This window comes from Solea senegalensis, linkage group LG5 (assembly GCF_019176455.1).
Source record: "Solea senegalensis isolate Sse05_10M linkage group LG5, IFAPA_SoseM_1, whole genome shotgun sequence".
In the NCBI taxonomy this organism is placed as follows: domain Eukaryota; kingdom Metazoa; phylum Chordata; class Actinopteri; order Pleuronectiformes; family Soleidae; genus Solea; species Solea senegalensis.
In genome coordinates, this window is record NC_058025.1 from 21,581,429 (window position 1) to 21,601,279 (window position 19,851).

Here is a 19,851-nt window from a genome sequence, read left to right on the forward strand (position 1 = left end):
GCTACTACTACTAATAATTTATTCCATATTTCCATATACTATATTGTAATTAATTGTAATTTAAGTACAATTTCCATTAGGATCAATACATGTTTCATCTCTCATCTGATCTGGTTTTGGATGATCTTATGTTATTTGTTATGACCTCATTTTTTTATATCTTTGTATTCTACAAACTTTATAGTACTCATGTAAAATGAATCTGACATAATACGTATACATTTAAAAAGGGAGTAAAACAGTCTGTATGTTGCTGTTTCTGCTTCAGAATGGAGTCGTATCGGAGGGAGTCGATGACAAGACTCAGGAGAAACAGCAAGACTCTCCTTCAGGATCTTCTCTATAAAGGACTCCACGGAGGAGACAGAGACACTCCTGTAAGTGTCTGATTTACCGTCAGTTGCCTTTAAAAAGATCAGCTACACCAAAGAAGCATGTTTTTCCAACAGATCCCAGCTCAGCCTGGCAGAGATTCTAAAATGATCCATTCGATTGCCAGTCTGATCAGAGGCAAGAGCAAACTGCTCCTGCTTGAGAGTCCTGATACCGTCGAGATCTACAAGGTAAGTGTAAATGTCTTTGCTATTCCAGCAAGAGATGCTTTCAAATTCAATTAATACTAAAGGTCAAGATGCTCTAACTTAATCTGCTCTAGTGGCGCCAGGTGAAGGAGCAGACTTTCATCACGTGGCACCAAAATACAGAAACTACTTTTTACTCAAATCTTATTATGTGTACTATATATAATATATATTTTACTCTCGTGCATTGGAATTGATTAAATATTAATGGGAAACAAAAAACCCTCTCCAAATTCAAAGTTGTTTTTATTAAATGCAAATGAGAAACAGAACAAATAAATGTTTTATGAATTGCATTCATCCTGAGCGCAACAAAACACTAAGTGCAGACAAATTATACCCATACATGCAAAGATATAAATAACAAACCCAGATGGCTGAACCTAAATGAATACATAAATGTTGAAATAACTATGTTTTAAACGGCTAAATCAGTGAAAGGAAAAGCACTAAAAATAAAAATAGTTTTAGTAATAGAACAGTGGGATGTTTCTGGAATAAGAAAGTTTGTAAAACGTATCCTCATGACTTTTTAAAGGCTCGGCTGCGTTTGTCTCAGAAACCCGAACACTATATGCATCAGCTGCATCTGCAGCCTCAAGACTTTACTGTTGATTTCTCAGCTCTCTGGTGATAACAGGAGAAAAATGGGAACAGCATATTAATCATTGTGCTTTGCTGAGTCGCGTTCTGCCGCATGTGTAATAATTAGCATCCTATACTTGCAGAGTTCACAAGTTTTTCGTACCTTAAAATAAACCTCAAAATAGACAATACGTACAACTTCCCTGATGCCACAAACGGAGCTAGTAGAAGACTTGCTGTGTTTATACATTATTTATTTTTTAAGCTTTTATTTGAAATATAGAGAGACGGGGAATAGGCTGAAAGAGTTGGGTAACAAAAAAAAACAAAAAACCCGGTGATGATGTTCTAAAGCCAAATGTGTCCAAACCTCTTGGCTGGGAGACAACACCTCTAGAAATTTAACACCTCATTACACCTCAAATGATTGCTATAAAACAGAAATTGAATGTTCATTAAAAGGTACCGTGAACTCAGAAGTAATAAGTCACTTTGTGTCGCAGACAGATGGTCTTTCCAAAACCTTACTCATAATCACATGGACTGACTGAACTAATGATTCATATATAGATAGTAGACTCCTGCATGCCTTTAATTACACTTGACAGGTTAATTATTATTAAGTTGAATTCTCAATTTGTTGCCTAATAACACCTTACATGCTTGGCAGGTTCATTATTGAGTTGAATTCTCAAAGAGGCAGAATTAAAACGATGACAAATAAAACATCACCAGTGATTCATTGGCAGTCAAAAACTGGCCCAACCAAGCCCCGCCTGACATAACACGTTATGAACAAGTTAACTAAAGCATTTTGCACTGCAGATTTACTGGAATATCAATTTTAAATGAATCTCTTTGATTGTCGCACAGCTGAACGAACCAACAACTCGTTCTACAAGAGCAAGTAAAGATGACGTTTATCTGCCGGCAATCACCACAAAGGCTTCAAGTCTGAACTCTATTAGAGGGTCACTGAGTCAGTCCTGTCCTTACCTGTATGACAAAAGAAGAGGCTCCATCTCGTCACTTGCCTCTCAGAGAACTGGAGGTCACCTGAAAAAACAGGTACATTTACATTGTAGAGACTTTTATTTCCGTTCCAGTTTCACACAGTTTTGAAATTCAAACCTTCCTCCTCTTTCCACCTTCTGCTTTCATTGCATCAGAATAACCTCAAGGCTCAAAGAGAAGCAAAGAAATCCAACGTCACTGTAACAATGACCTACCTAGGACAAGGTCACAAGGGGTCAGGGTTGGAGTCCAGTCGGGATGAACTGAAGGTACTTCAGCAAGTCAACGGAGGGGAGAATCTCTGCGTCTACAAGGGCCTCGTGGCTCCAGGAGGTAGGAGCTGAGCAATGAACCGCTAACAATCACTAATAAGAATTATTATTACCCCCTTTTACTTGTTTATGTTTGCATAATAAAGTAATATCAATACTCATGTCCATATTAAATTACATTAAAGAAAATAATACATGCACCCATGCAGGAACAAACAATGAATGGTCTTCATTCATTCATTTTCATTTGTGGTTCTCCACTTAAAGCCAAATTAAGGTTCTATTTCATTCCAGTCTAATGTGGGTGGAGCATGAGCTACTAACACAAACTCTGCACGCAGTCACGCGCTGAGTATGAACCACGTGAGAATAGTGTGAAGAATTTAGGGAACAATAACAGGGAAAGTCAGCAATTTAAACTGCCAGAACCAGGCCCAGCAGATTAATGATATACTGATGGTAATTCATAAACCTTAGAGGTCATAATAATCTGCTCTTTCAGTGTGTTTGCTACAGTGGCAGCGTATCCAGCAAGCTGAAGCTAGTGTTACTGTGAGTAAAATAGTACAAAACGTGCCACTGCGTCGCTATAAACAAGGCCAAATTATCAAGTGAGCGTTAATTAAAAGTGTCTCCCTATTTTCACACACTTAATTAATCATCCCTCAAAGCACCATTGTAAAAAAGGGCAATGAGGATGTTGGCCTCGGGCAGTGTTTGACATGAAAAGGAAGACAAAGCTGATGCGTGTCCTCATAGATACTATCACATCACACATTAACATGTCATCTCTGCAGCTGCTACGTGCCGATACACACTGTTTGCACATGCTTGAAAGTTGTTGACCCATGTTACACACCTGATTTTTTTTTTGCACTACATAAATTGAACATTAACAATATTTTACTCTGTAAAGTGAAAACAGTGATGGGTTGTTTTGACTTGGTAAATATTTAGCTGAGTTTTCATTGGACATACAGGAAGTACATCTGCACAAGAGCCATGTTTGGTCATCTGGATGATTAATATTATCTTAATATCAGAATCAGAATCAGAAGAGCTTTATTGCCAAGTACGATTTGCACATACAAGGAATTTGTTCTGGTGTCATTGGCGCATAACAAGCATACAAAATTTTCTAAAGTGAACAGTAAACGTATATATACACAGTATATAAATGTTTTTAAAGATGAAAAAGAGCACTACAGAAAGAGCAGTAAAGAGCAGTATGACTGGGCAGAAGTGAGTAACAGTGCAAAGTGCAAAGTTCACAGTAATGAACACAGTAATGACGTTAATATAACGCATAAAAAGGATGTAATGATAATGGATGTAATGATAATGTGACATGTAGAGGCAGTGAGGCAATTTTAATATATATATATTCTTAATTGAAAGACTGCTTTTGGTCTCAATTTGGTGAAGTTCAGAGCCAACTACATTTCAATGGGTTCATTTAGTTTGGTGAAGGTCTTGATATTAAAAAAAAAAAACCTTCATAAATGAATCTGTCAATAGTTGAATCGATTAGCTGTGCAGTGGAAAACAAATGAATTACAGGTTACTGTCAGAAACCAGAACATATTCACTATTACACTGTTGTAGCCACAATGGAATTTAGGCTTTTAGCTTAAAAAAAAAGAACAGCCGAGTTGAATTTAGAAAGGGTTAAAGCAGGGGTGTCAAACATACGGCCCGGGGGCCAGAACCGGCTCGCCAGAGGGTCCAATTGGCCCACAGGATGAATTTGTTAAAATTTCACACTAATCTAAACATTAATCTAATGTCAAATGCTCCAGATACCCGTGACTAAATGTTTATGCCTTTATAGATCCAGTGTGCTGTGTAAATAGTAAATTTAGGCATGATATTATTGAAATTGCACTTTATTTCTCAAGAAATTTATCCTTTATTTATCCTTCACTAAATGTAAAACAAAGGAGAAAAAACCAAGGGGTTCCTGTTGTTCATAGGTTATTATGCTATTATTTTACTATTTTCACTGGTCCGGCCCCCTCGAGATCAAATTGTGCTGTATGTGGCCCCTGAACAAAAATGAGTTTGACACCCCTGGGTTAAAGGGTTAACAAGGGTTAACATCAATTATCTAGCTCCCCTGAGAACAGCTGATGATGTTAGTCCACAGCAACAACACGTTTGTGAAAACCCCCTTAAATTCAATGTGTGCCACCCAACGGGAAACTCCAGTGATCTGAAGCCACTAGCTTTGATCAAAGAAGCTTCTTAATTGTAAAGCGGCAACTTACAAAATCACGACACACATGTACGCTAGGGGATCAAAAATATAAAGTGAGGTGGGGCTGATTTCATTTGATATAGGGACCCTTAGGTTCATTTTTCCTCGGGCTTGCAAGGTCCCTTTACACTGGAGAGTGGGCATTGCTTGTCTTGAGTCAGAAACCAAAAATTGCACAACGTAAAATAACCGAAAAGGAAGTGAGATAACCATCCATCCATCCATCCATCATCCATCCATCCATTTTCTACCACTTTATCCTCCACATGAGGTTCACAGGGTGACATTGGTACACCCTGGATAACCAGACTTAGCCAATGAGTCAAACCTCTTTTGTCTTTCAGATCAGTTCCAGTTCGTCTCTCAGAGACACAGAGGTTACCCCTTCAGTGCTACCTTGTATGTAAATGGCATGATGGTGGGAAGGATCAGTTCCTGCTGTGAGTACCGCTACACTCCTGGCTTCCAGCAGGGCAGGAAGAGCTGCTTCAGACTAATGTGGCAGACTGGTGGGACTCCTTGCTACAGGTGAGGTTTCATCCCTCCCGGGGGGGCGGACTGCGTAACACTGGCAGAAAATAAGAAATTAGCAGCAGCCACAACAGATCCAGTCAACGCATTGTTCACCTAAGATGTAATGTATTGCACGTAGACAAAGGTAGACATGGATGTTGGTCATGGTGCAGGGGGAGGAATATACTGTAAGTCATGATGAAAAAACATTTTTCATTTTTGTCAGATGTACAAGTCTCCGGAACAAATACAGCTCCAGCCAGCAGCTGGACAACAGTACAAAGAAGAACTTCATTCTCCCTCTAGGACTGAGTGCTGGCAACGGTACCAAGCCAATTTTCCTTTCTAAAGCTTATTCATCAACTTTTTTATTTTATTTTGACATGTAGAGTGGAATAGTTTATTACAAAATCTCCGCTAAAACACGCTATTTTCTGTCAATCTGTCTCCAATGCAGGCACCGTTGAGTCATGTCCATCATCTCCTCTGTTCATCCCAGCCAAACCAAAGAAGAAATCAGTGAGGAGGCCAAGGAGACACGCCAGAGAAGGTGGTGGGGGATCGACAGACAGTGAAGGACATGCCACGGCGAAGGTTAAGGAGACCTCCAAGAAGAGACGACGCAAAAGTCAAAACAGTCACACGGAAACTAAAAGCAAGACGGATGGAAACAAAAGAGGGGAAGACGGACAGAGACGTAAAGGAGCAGATGTCGCACAGAAGTCAATGACAACAGAACAAAGTGATGATGAAGCATCGTCTGTCAGAGAAGAGCTGAAGAAGCAGGAAAGGCCCAGAAATGTCACTGCGCCACAGAAAGAGCAGCTAAAACTGAACAAGGGCAAAGTTCTCGGTGAGCAGCGTTTGATGTCCTCTGGGTACGCTGCTGTAAGAGAAGATGCGGATGAAACGTGAAATAATACCGCTTTCTCTTTTGAAGATTCATTGCAGGTTGAGGAAGCAAGGACTAAGCAGATGAGACAGAGGGAACAAAGACCAAATGGGAAAAACAGAGATGGGGAAAGACTGAGGGACTTCAATGGAGAAGCGAGTGAGGCGATGGAGCGTGGCCCAGACAAACACAAGTGTTTCAAGGCAAACAGTGAGTAGAAAACGCAGCACAGTAGAAATGAACTGGAATCCCCTTGGAGTGCTGTAACAGATTTACAAAACACTCTTATGCAGAAAATGTTGAGTTCGCAGCAAAGGGATGCACAGAAAGAAAATGTCTGAAGGAAGATGGATGACATGCCGGGGGACGTTATGCAGACATTGCACTTGCTTGCATGCATAAATATCACTGCAGCACGTCTCCTCTCTATTGAACCAGAGAACTCAAACTGAATGCAAAGTTTTCCCATGATCGCGTTATAAGAAACCGGAATCTCATTCATATCTCATTCACATCAATTTTCTCATGTTTTGTTTTTTTTCTCCCCAGCCCCCAAAGCTCCAGGCTCTGATGTCGAGCTCAGTTCAGAAAGTGACTCCATCCTGCAGGCGGATGGAGAGCCAGAGGGAGGAGAGAACGTGAGCAGCCAGAGCACCAGTAATGTAAAGCCTGACCAAGAACAAGAACTGCAGGCACAGGTGTGTGTGTGTGTGTGTGTTGCCTTATCATTATTGATATATTATTTAGTTTTTCCACATTCGTTGGGAAGTTGTCACCTGATCACACATTAGAACTTAGTGTTTGTCAAATGTAAAGCTTGACTGCGACTAGAAGTCACAGTGAAGCACCTGCATATTAAAACAAAACAAGCACAATTGTGATTATGTGCATAGCCAATATTAACTCTGGTCTAATCCCTTTCATTGTCTGAAGCCGTTTCAAAGTAAACCTAGAGGGTCACCTTCAGCTTTGGAAATGCTTTAAACCAGCATTTCCAAATCCTGGTCTTTGGGGACCCCTGTCCTCCATTAGAGGTTTCCCCCTGCTCCAACTCACCTGATTCAAATGAGTGGGTTGTTGTCAGGTTTCTGCAGAGCTTCATGATGAGCTGACTATTTGAATCAGGTGTGTTGGAGCAGGGAAACATCTAATGGAGGACAGGATTGGGAAATGTTGCTCTGTATGTTCAGGGTGTGGTACTCAGGTACATATACCACAGGTTGAGTGGCTGACAAATCACACAGTCACACAGTCTTACATTAGTAATATTTTCTCCCTGACATGTTGGATGGTTGAATTACACCCCCCTTCTGTTGATTTCCTCATCAAAGGTCTGCCTCAGAAATACAGGAAATCATTGTCTGTTTGTAGAAGTGTAACTTTTGGCAGCAAACTTTTCCATTTGGTCATTTTTCTGTGACTCGTCTGCTATCATCGTTGTCTCAGAAGTATATGCCTCTTGGCTTGTTGTAAAGACTCCGGTGTTGTGCTGCGAGAGCTTGGTCAGGGTGGTCCGAATGAAACCATCAGTCATGTTTATAACAGTACGGTGAGGACTGCATGCGCCACCTTTTTCTTTTTCGTTTATTTGTTGCTAGCGGGATGTGAGAATGACTCAAACAAATTGGATGCAAAGTGTTTCCGACACAAACTTACTGACCGCAGCTTTAAATGAGTTGAAACGGATTAAAATGCACCTGCAACTCAAGACATGGAACGAGGAAGGGGCGTGAAGTCATAGACATAATAAAAGGTTGATTCATTCATGTTAACTTACACGATTATTCCATTATTTGAGAGGATATAACACAAATGGTCACTGAGGTTTATCAAGAACAGGCATTTGGCTCAGTCGTACACATCATGATGACAAAGCATCTGACCGTGCCTAAAAAAATGTCTCAAGGTCTGGCACCGTGGACATGGCTGCCAGCCAGACCATATGTCTCCATGGGCTCTCGACCCTTTCTCTGTGTTAAGAAAACCTCCAGCACCTGTTCAACTCACATCTCAATTCCCTGGACAAACAAAGCACTTTCGACCTGTGTTGCTCGCACACACACAAATAGTAAATTCTTAACGGTCGCAATAGTGGATTCCCAGAGCTGTGATTATTGCTGTGAGAGAGGAAAAATTAATCTACCTGTGCCACAAGATGGGATCTCTGTATTTTATAAAAACTCATCTGGCCTCATGTCTGGCCATTATGGTGAACTACAAGTTTGATGAGTTATGTCTGTCGTGTATCCTTGCACCCTCTTGTGGGAATCATTCCCTATCAGGATTATAGAAATGAAAAAGCTTTAGAAATAAAATAAATAAATACTTTTGTTGTAATAACATGTTTTCTTTTTTCAATTCCAACACTTTTTCATCATTCTACAACCTTTGGCATTATTGAATCTTTCTGAAGCCCAGTTGAGAAACTCTTAAAAGGATATCAGTCATTTATTATTAGTGAAAAGGTGACCTTTCAAAGATCAATCTTAACTTTTGGAAAACTAAGTTTCTATAGTTGCAGCAAGCAGCAAATCCAAACAGCACAGCATCCACAAGATGTTTTCTTGGTTTCCGACTGTAGCTCGACGCCATGATGATGGTGCTCAGCACATCTGATGAGGTGGAGCAGTTGGTCTTGAGGAACACAGACCTGACGGACGACCTTCTGCTGGACCTGGCAGTGGCCCTGAAGAACAGCTCATCCGAGGTCACGCTGCTCAACCTCAACCTCAACCTCATCGGCCCGTATGGTGCTCACATCCTACTGGACGTCCTCAGGGTGAAGCCTCAGGTTAAAGGCTTACAGTAAGTCCCAGCATCCACAGGAAATATGAGAAGGGAAATGTATATCGCACAACTTACTGAATAAGAAGCAGACCCGAGAACACCAGCGCTAATATGACTTGAAAAAGAAAGTAATAGAACCGGCGAGGCAGAAAAAGCAAATCCATGAATGGTCTCCACACTTACACAAGGCGTCTCTTTTATGCCTCCAGTGTCTTCCTCTATTATAATAATGTTCTTGTGCTCGCCTTTGTGGAATTGGTTAAAGAAGTACATCACATACTCGATATAAAATGGAAAATCTTCTGTATTTATATTGCTCTTTTCTTGTCTCGACGACTACTCAAAACACGACAGTTTGGCCATTCACTCACACATTCATACGTCGCATGTATGCGCAGCACACTTTATACGACACATCTTTTATACACATTCACAAGGGTCTTTGCCTAAGGACACATCGGCACATAGAGAAGCGAAGCTGGGAATCAAACCCACAACCTTCAAGTTGAAAGCTAGCTATAAAAGCATAGATTTGAACAGGTTAACATTACTTACACACACGTGCTGATACATGGTTTTTTTGGTGCTCACAAAGCTACACATACAAGAACACAACTTCCAATTCATTTGCACAGCATACACACAAACTGCATTATCCCTAACCTTTACAAGTTAATGCCAAACAACAAGAAAGTTATTAATAAAAAAAGTTGTAGCTGGTTGTATCCTTAAAACAAACAGGTGCTGTGGTATTGATGTTGGACTGATCTGTTTTTCCCTGAAAAAATGTCAAACTGTTTCTTTAGCGTGCACAGCACATCCATTATGTCCATGTAATGGTTGATAGTCCATGCAGACACAGAATATGTCAGCCTCAGTAAAAATCATCATTAACACATAAAGGGAAAAATTCCATCAGATCTATTGGTCTTGAACTTGCAGAGCAGCATATCATTATGAGAAAAAACGTTTCTTGCAATTCATATTGTACACATAAATATGGGATAACCTCATGTCAGACAAGAGGCTTTTCTATAGAACTAACAGTTCATGGAGGAACTAATGTCTCTCTCTCTTCAGCTTGTTTGGAAATAGACTGCGAGACCATGGAGTGCTGACCTTGTTGAATGGAATAGCTGAGCTGCAGGAGCAAACGCTGAACACTGCTGCTGCCATACAACAGGCAATGCTTTTCCCATCAGAGCGAAATATACTTCAGCAGGTCCCCGCCGAGTGGAGCTCTTTCCAGGTTTTTGCACTTTTAGAATTGGATATTGGGGGAAATGGCTTAGGCAGTGAAGCAATAAAGGTTTTAGCATCATATATGAGGCACCACTCGTATCTTCAGTATTTGGGCCTGGCTCAGACCAGCGCCGCTGATCTGGCGGCGTGGAAGGAACTTTTCGACAGCTTAAAGCTCAACAACTCACTGAGTCAGATCATCCTGGACGAGAACAACCTGGGAGACCCCGGGGTCAGGCTGCTGGCCGACATGCTGAAAGAGAACACGAGTCTGACGCAGGTGGATCTGGACAGGAATGGCATCAGCGATGTGGGAGGAAACGACATCATGGGGGCGCTGCTGTGCAGGGCACAGCTTCCCCTGAGGCATCTGAGCCTCCAGGAAAACAACATCAGCGCAGGGCTAATGAGCAGAATACAAGAGGAGGTAAAAATATAAATGAATTCTGCAGGCGTGGACAAATGCACTTTGAAGGGTGGTTGTATTAGATGGTTCCACAGAGTCAGCGCTGACGTCACTGTTCTACACCCTTAGAACTCGGAGCATTTTGGCTGCTTTTTTCATTAATATGTTTAAACGTACAGTATATACAGAAGGCTAATTATACAGAGGCTCTAGGAATGTGCAATATAGAGTGTCATATATCTTTTTTTTTTTTAGCACAACCTAGACAATCTGATAAAAAAAAACACACCTTCACAAGTTCTCAAAATGTTGAAAATCGGATTGGATTTGTGAAATCTGGAGACATATCACGCTTCAAAGTTCGCTTTTTATGAACAAAAATAAAAGAAAAAACTTTTATAATTTTCATAACCACGATGAAAGAAATCCCTGCATTCTTTAAAGCCTGAATATGTGACATATAAACACCCCCCCCCCAGGATGTCCATATAAGGAGTTATGTATTATTCCCATGGCAATTTACCAAGGGTGCGCCTGTGAGCAACAAAGGGTTAAGATCGGTATAGACTTAAGTTCAGTGAGAGAGAGCTTCCATGTTTCAGGCTGGTGCTGGGGTGCACACAGTTAATTTGGCACTGACCCTGTGTCGGTGCATCATAAAACCACACTTACATAAACCTGATCACTTTAAAACCAAGGTAATTATATGCTGCATAAATAAATAAAGCACTGATTTGAGCAGTCAGGATTTTCTTGGAAAGAGTGACTCATTTGATTGGTTTGACCTTCACACACGGGCGTGTGCGCGCGCACATACACACAAATCTCCTGTGGCCCTGTTAAGAATTGCTGCATCTGAGTTTAGCGCAGGTGGGTAGAGCAGCAGCCGTGTTTGCTTTAGGGCTGCTCTGTGAATTGGATGCATTTTCAAAGGGATCTCAATGAACTGAAGCTTTCTACTTTGTGGCAAGGCTACATCTTCACCCTGTTTCTTTTTTTTTTTCTTTTTTTTTTTGCCTTCTTTTCATCTTCTTCTCCCCACCACCCCCATGACTCCACACCTCCTCCTTTGCTATGAAAATGACTCCAGCACAGGGCTTTCTGATATTTCTGTCATTTTTATTGAATACTTTTGTGTATTCTGACCAAAAAAGAAAGAAACCACAGTGATTCATTCCACCCACAGTATTTACAGGTCATGGATGATGAATTCACTTTTTTTTTTCTTTTTTATTCCACTAGCAGCCACTCTTTAACAGACTAATCTAGTCTGTTTTAGAGTTATGTACATGTGAGCCTTGCCACGTCTACTACCTTTGTTTTGTCGCTCTCTTCTCTTCATCTGTCAGACAATACGCTATTCAGATACTAAGCATGGGGGGGGGGGCAAAACTAGGCCAGATTCATCTGAATTTTGATGCCATAATGTCATTGTTCTATCAACACTGACAATCTGGGAATGATCAAAGCTTGTCAAAGTGGTAATTATCTCTTCCTCGTAGGGCTGCTCGCAGTGATTCTGCTGAAACCAATCCCTCCATATTTCATCAACAGTCTTTGCGAATTCCTTTCTGCTGAACCCCGATAAAGACGTTCTCCCAAGCCCTGGGAGGCTGACAGATAAATGAGACTGGCGCACCTGAAGAATACATCTGCAGAAGTTACCCTCTGAATAACATTGTATTTCTGTTGCAGTGATACTGAGCGATTTCAAACTTTATAAGATGTCCATGTGGTGTCGTATTTTGTAGTCACATCTTTAAATGAAAGTTCAGGTATTGTAAAGTGCTGTTGTGTGAGATACTGACACACAGTCAGTTCTGCAGCAGCCGGAGACACAGAGGCTCGCTCTCACTCAATACATGGCTGCCACTGGAGAGGCAAGAAAAACTGATTTTGCCACTGAGTTAAAGGGTAATAGAACATAATCTATGCCTGCTTAAATGTATAATTTTTAAGCGTACATTTCCTGCTTTATTTTGCTGTTTGAGCCATTTCTAAAGGGTGTCATTTAAATTAACTCCTCAATCCCATGCACCAAAGTGTGGCCATGCAGGTGCTGTTAATCCACAACTGCCTCCATCCCTAAAGTGCAAATGTGTTATTTTGTGACATTCATCATTTGAAATCCTTTATTCGGATTTATATAAGTAAATAAAAATAAATTAATTTATTTTAGTCCTTTATCAGTCCCGTAGGGGAAATTCCTCCTCTGAATTCAACCCATCCTCAACTAGAAACCTTCCTAGAATTAGGAGGAGTGTGCAGCCACTGAGCAAAGCCCAGGGAGCAATGGGGGTTGGATACCTTGCTCAGGGGTACCACAGCTCTTTTTTGGACGTGGTGGGGACTCAAACCGGCAAACCTCTGGTTACAAACCAAATTCCCTTTCCACTTGGCCATAGGCTGCCCACAAGACAGTGACACAAACTTAATTAAATAATAATAATGCTGATTTTCTCTATGGAGGATCCCAAATCCTTCACATGTTGCAGACTAAAGCAAAGTGAAGTCTATGTCAGTATCTTTACAATTACACATTTCAAGTCTTCTGCATGAGACAAGTGAGGTTTTGTTATCAGCACTGAAAAAAGGTGTTTCACTCTCCAACTGTTAATCTCCTAAGATCTCATGAACCACGTTTATAGTCGAATGAATACAGAATGCAGTGGTACACCACCATGCCCGACTAAGCCTGCACACAAGAGCTATGCTGTAATTTGCAGACTCCTTCGATAAGGTCTTTGTGCCTCTCTGTTACATGTAGACCTCAGTTCAGTGAACCTATTGTCTGTCTGCTAGTGTTATCTGTATTTGGCCTGAAAGAAGCCCTGCTGTCTCCTTTCAACTGATCTTCAAAAAAAAAACATGGCCTTAAATCACTGAGGCTCTGCACTGTATGTTAGAAATGCAAAGGTTCACCTGAGAGTCACAGTGTTGCTGCAGTATCCGCTGAAATAAGACGGTTAAACGCATTATTCTTCTGCATGATTCACACAGTGAATTGCTCTTTTTTTGTCACTGAACAACAGGATATAAATCTATGGGACAGAAATCTGATACACAGAGTTTAAACAACCAATGCTGCGCTGTGAGGAAAACAGAGTCATCGAGAAAATCTCTTTCTTCACTGTGACTCGGGGCAAAGACAAAACTAATGAAATGAACAATGGTCACTTTTGGGGATGTTCAGTGAATCGGGCAATAAATTATTATTTTTTAATCTATCAGTGTTTATATTTGTTCTCTATAATCTTTCTTTTACTACGGAAATGTTGTGGAAAGGTGAATGCTCAAAGAAAGCATGTCTGCCACTGTGCAAACAGAGATATTAGTACTCGCCCCAGGTAGCAGAGACGGTTGATGGTATAAAACAAAAGGAGTAAATGTGTGTCTATAAAAGACTCTTAATGTCATATAATAGAATAGAATAAAAAAGTACAGCAACCCAAGAATGGAACACATGATAGAAACCAAAACAACAAATGGAAAGGTAATAAAAAATAAAATAAAAACAGATGCAGCTACGCTATGTAATGGTGTGTTCACAATAGCATAGACATAACTTTCACTGGAATCACACTGGGCAATGAAAATCAAATAAATCCTATGACATGAATTCTATGAAATTACCCTCATTCTCATCTGTTGCTAGAGTTGAAATATTTATATATATCATATCCATGTTCTTCCATTGTCTGTACGTTATATCAGAACAGACAGTTGCAGTATCTGTACACCCAGAGCCAGAGAAGTGTGGTCGGACACAGAAGGAGAGAGCTGATGGAATCTCAGATTTCAAAAGTGAACTAAAAGAGTCTTTAATATGGCAAAATGTAAAGCGTGAAACAGAAGCCGAAAAATAACATGGAGCAAAAATATGGGAAGACGGGACTGAACTGTAACCACAGACTAGCCAACAAACCAAACATAAACCAAATGACCTCACACAGACACTAGGGACTACAGAGACTAAATACTAGATTAAAAAAAGTTAACTAATTAATCTCACATGTTGAAATTTGTTGATACATGACTAAATTAGAGGAAGAATTAGTAATCAGACATTTCAGACACCACTGACACAGAACTATGCAATTTTAAAGAAACTCAGGCCTATCAAGTGCAAGACAGGTCATCTTAAAATAAAGGCCAGAATGAATGACCGCCATCCGGGATGCAACAAAAACATGCGCTAACATCACGACAAAAACAATCCACCTGAGAATGTCCTCAGACAATCACATTTGTCATGATAGAGAGAGACAGAGAGAGAGAGCACAGTCACAGTCACAGAGTAGGCGTCCAAATGGAAGTGGAATTACAGACACTATCGGTGCCTGGAGTGGTTAGTTTGTCACTTACTTTGCACTCGTTGGCGATGTCGAGGAATTCCTCTGCGCAGGTCTCAGCAATTAGTCGCGCATCTGTTTTTTTGGACAGTCAAGGCAAAGGATCGCAACTTCCGGTCACTGTCGCTCAGCTTCTTAAAACGAAACCTTCCACCCAACAATCCCTCACCTCCCTCCAGCTTAAGCTACTATCTCGCCCGTCTGACTGTTTGGCACTGTGTCAGCACACAGCGGACGTAAACAACCTTGCGTTCAATGACTTTATCGCGTTCATTTCAGCTGTATTAGCCGCAGCGATTCATGCAGCCCTACTAAATACACGAGGGAGGGACAATCAGACACAGGTGCGACAAACGAGACACAGGTGAAACACATTAGGGCGGGGCAGACAATCAGGGAAAGACAAGACAGGAAGCAGAACAACACAGGAGAGACAAACTTCAAACTAAAACAGGAAACAGATGTGACGACCCCTTGTTAGTGGGAGTGCTAGCGGCTTTCTTCTGCTTTGTTTCAGGCTTGGAGACGGGGTCATCATTATGGTGATGAGTCACACCTGGAGACACCACATGGCTTTAGAAGCCTTCCTTCCCCTCGCTCGCTCTCTCACACTGCGGCTGCCTCTCCCTCCACAGAGGCTTGTTGCGTGAATGGGGTGAAGTCTGCCATGTCTGATTGCCTTGTTTAACACACAACACACACACATACACACTAACTGATTACTGACGCTGATCATCTCTAATTCTGTAAATAAATCATTATTTAAATTAATTGTGTTGCAGCCCAAGACCTGGGCTGTAACACAGGAAACCAGACACTAAAAACTCAAGGTAAAGAAAACAAAGGTCCAAACTGAATAAATGTTCGACTAAAAGCCACCAGGATAATCCAGGGGTCTTGACAGAAATTGCGTGATGAAGCCGTACCTTGAAACTAATGCAAATATGTCTCACACATATAACCCAGCTGCCACAGTCATGCAAATTCGTGTCAGAATCATCATCAATAAATGGGGTGAGACAACTGCACATTGTGGTTATTTGCATAAAGAGAGAGGCCTGGGGACAAACTCCTGGACCAAATTGTGTTTGCTTGTGTGCGGTGGACCCTCTTTCTGCCGTTTTGAAAACCAGGTGGCGTGTTTGTGTTTACAGAAACCCAGAGCAGTGGCCCAGTGTCAGAACAGCAAACTCTCTGTCATGTCTATTTGTTTCTGACCGCAGGCGCGCGCTCATTTGTTTTGTCTAGTTTGTCCAAACGTATGCAGTCTAGGCAAGTGATGGCCATGTTTGTATTTAAAGCAAGATATGCTCGAAATGGACCTGAGACTTAAAGCATTATAACACGGTAAAGTGCATGTTGGCTGCATGTGCTGTGGCTGTGGATGAGAGCAAAGGTCTTTTTGGCTGTGAAATGTCGCGCTGCAGTGAGACTTTACAAAAACAGATCTCCTTTATAGTCGAGAATCGCAGGGGCAATTTATAGACCTAACACATTTATACTGACGCATGCAAAGCTGCAGTGAAAGCAAATCATTCTTATAGCTGTGACAGATGAGTCAAATCCTGTATTCAAATATAAATGAAGTTGATTTGATTGTCTGTAATATAACCTTTATTGGATCTTTCAGACTTAACAATTCTGGCCTTTTTTGGTCAATACTATTTACCTTCTACTATATATAAGTCTGTAGCAAGCTTATATTGTGTCTAAAAAATCGAAAAAGTATTAGAGACACGTGTATATGTGGGTAGCATCTGCACTTTGTGATGCATACCTTTGTTTTATGGCTGGAATGTTTAGAAACAATTAAAAATGACAATTACTCGAACTAAGACGGTGAAATCTGCATTTGTTTCGGTCCCTGTGCATAAAGTTCAAGTAAAAACAACAACATAGGAACTTAGGACACACACAATTGTTCTGTCATTAAACTCTTACGATTCTAAAGACATTCATCTACTCTCTCTACACACAGAATTATGACAATAATGAAAGAAAGGTTTTTCTAGGCACTGCTGGAACAACAGCTCCTGCTGCTGTTTGACATTTGGCAGTGAGTGCAGCTTTTCAGTATGGATTATACATCAGCGGTTTGATCCTCCACTCAAATGTCACCACAACAATGCATCTGACGAGGCAGCAGCATCTGTCTCTCTGCAGCTCCACCGGGGAAAGAATTGGCAGTAATTACCATCTCAGGTGTGTCCTTCAGGAAGATTTAGAGGCAGTTTTCTTTTTCCAAGTCATTTCATTGAGATATTAAGAAAAGTCGAGTATTCTGACCTACGAGTCACGACAGTATTAAGCTCTGATTTCCCAGAATAAATTACATTTTGGGGTTCTGGTAATCAGCGGGTAAACAGATGTGTCCTTCATAATAAATCAAAATGTAATTGCTCTCAACTTTTGTCAGGAAATAGACTTGACACAGTTCTTTAAAATTGACAAAAGCAGCACTTTCCAGATCTAATAATCTGGTATCAGATCATATGAAGAGATTATTTTCGTTTTTAAGTCCAATTTCCTATTCTTTGATTGACCTATTTTGAGTCATGTCTCTGTCCATTCAACAAATCAAAGTCCAAAATTCTATTTCACTGTTTTCATCACCACCGGCTGCTATAGGGACACATCTGACTCTTCAGACCTCAAACTTTGTCTCTCTGCAGTACAATACATGGAATACGTCAGTGACACTGCCCATCTGTTGGTCCATTCTGGAACAATGTTGCTTCAAATGACCTACTTTAATAGCTGCCTATTATATGATTTATCGGTTCTCAAGCTTTCCAAATATATTAAATGTGTACTTTTTGCTGGATGGACAGCAGCCAAAAAAATGAATACAATTCACTGGAAGCCATCCCATCCTCTCACTATCAGATCCTGGACCCTTTCCTTTTTGGATGTTGCACATATGGAGCTGTCAGCAGCCTGAACAAATGCTGCTAATGAAAACACTTTGAATACCTAGCATAACTCCCTCTGTCTTTATTATGATTCATTTACTTTTTTATTTATTTTAATAATCTGTGTGTGTGTGTCTATTTTCCCTTTCACCACATGTTTTCTCATGCATCCAATGACACTTTCCCTTCATCTCGGGCCTGCTTCTGGTACACTAATCGTAGTCAGTCCTGTGCTGTTGTAAATGTCACAGTCATACATTTGTTTCTGTTTTGTTGTATGCTTTGTGAATTTCAAATATAATTATGATAGCAAAACTTTGAGACAGTGTAGATTGATTTTTAGTGGTGCAAAGGGTGAACCATGAAACCAAACCTAAATGTCTGAAATGTCCGTGTTGAAAGTTGTGTACATGTTCCGCTCACAAAAACATTCTCATGGTTCCATTCATGGTAAAATGAGAGTCTGAGTTGTTCTGGTGTGCCTCATAAGCATAATACTGTATATCCCACATTTTATTGTTGTCCGACACACACGATTTGTGCGGTCACAAATATTTGGGTTGGATGTAAATGTAAGGCACGCAAGGTCTGCCATGCCAGAACCTCCTTGAGGCGACAGTGAGAAACACTGCACCACCATGTGACCTCCTATAAATAGCAAAAATTAGAACTATAAGATGCTAAAAGATGCTAAAAGGGGCCACTAATGGCACTTTTCCACTAGTCCTGGCATGGCACGGCTCTATTTTCCATTACTAAAGTACCTCCTCAATGTGGGCGGAGTCATCAAAGCAAGGCTGCATGATGAAACTGCTGTGACGTCGTTATATACGCGACACACACCAACTATAGTGACAAGTGACTTGTAAAGCAGTAGTTTTCAGTGGATTGAATCCTCAGAATCAGTTAATTAAAAAGATGTGTTCAGTACTTCCTGCATGACCGGAGCACTCTGTCTGACACAGTCACTGAATACAGTGACCGCTGCTGATTGCTGCTTTCAGCAGTGCTGTCGCTAAATACACCAGACTGTTAAATGTTGAGATTTCCTTGCTAAATGTTGGAGATTAACGCATGTCTCCTGCATTTTCAAGTCTTTTCAACTAATCGGTGTTATGCCTTTGGACACGAGACGGGTGGACTCAAATGCACGACTCACAGACAATGTAAAGTTTAACAGAAGTTTACTTAATAAGGCTATAAACAAAAGGCGCTCTCAAGGAGGATCAAAAACAATAACCAAAAACGCTCACATGGAGGATCACAAAATCTCGATTCTATTTAACTAAAGCAGGGAATCATGAATAACTTGCTAGAGGATACTTGACAATGAAACTTCTTCAACCAAACAGGACAAACTGGCGACATGACAGGGGAACACCGGGACTATTTAAGCATGAGGGAAGTGGTAACAGGTGAATACAACCAGGGGCGGGGCAGACAATCACATGAGGGAAGGAAGTCAGGTTCTGAAACGAGAGGGAAAAAGGTGAAAACAAAATAAAACAGGAAGTGCATAAGAAAACAAGACATGGGTGACTGAACTTAACAAACTTGGCGTGGTATTACAATCAGCAGTTTGGCATTGTTCGGTTTGATTCATGCTCACGTCTTCCAGTGACAACACTCACTGCCAATCAGTGGCCGGCAGAACTCCATGTAAGTATATAATGCAGAGTCAGGTAATAAACTACCATTATTGTGGCTGGTGCATCTTTTTTAGCAGATGTGACAGTGTGACACACTATATTAAATATGTCCTTACATTCAAGAAATGATTTAGTTTAGGGTGATCATTTGTTTATGTATAAATGTTTGATTTTTTTCTTGAATCACTGATTCATGTTTTGGACTGCACGTCGTAAGAAATTATCCTTGAAATTTCCTAGACAGCAGAGTCTGAAAATTCAATTCAGCTTAATGTTCAAAATTGAATTTTGTCTAAATCCTATAATTCTGAATAACAGAAAATCAAATAAAAGCACACTTGAGAACCTGGATCCAGTCAAATCTTTGTAACCAGTGCTTGAAAAGTTAC

General features: G+C 40.7%; 1 protein-coding gene across 1 annotated transcript; it reads left to right on the forward strand.

Annotated features, from left to right (window-relative positions):
- The first annotated feature begins 269 nt into the window (after nt 1-269).
- On the forward strand, nt 270-10,750 carry LOC122769510. The gene is made up of 11 exons (XM_044026071.1): nt 270-377; nt 450-563; nt 2,040-2,234; nt 2,336-2,513; nt 5,054-5,237; nt 5,449-5,546; nt 5,680-6,075; nt 6,163-6,324; nt 6,664-6,812; nt 8,696-8,919; nt 9,982-10,750. The coding sequence occupies exons 1-11, from the start codon at nt 270-272 to the stop codon at nt 10,580-10,582; spliced, it is 2,409 nt and encodes an 802-aa protein (XP_043882006.1). The 3' UTR covers nt 10,583-10,750.
- Nucleotides 10,751-19,851: the final 9,101 nt, after the last annotated feature.

Bases quoted from the DNA above. Each gene is read 5' to 3' on its own strand.
- LOC122769510 (XM_044026071.1), top strand. From the start codon at position 270: ATGGAGTCGTATCGGAGGGAGTCGATGACAAGACTCAGGAGAAACAGC. The intron at 2,235-2,335 runs GTACATTTACAT...TCATTGCATCAG, and splicing joins GAGGTCACCTGAAAAAACAG to AATAACCTCAAGGCTCAAAG. The intron at 5,547-5,679 runs GTACCAAGCCAA...TCTCCAATGCAG, and splicing joins AGGACTGAGTGCTGGCAACG to GCACCGTTGAGTCATGTCCA.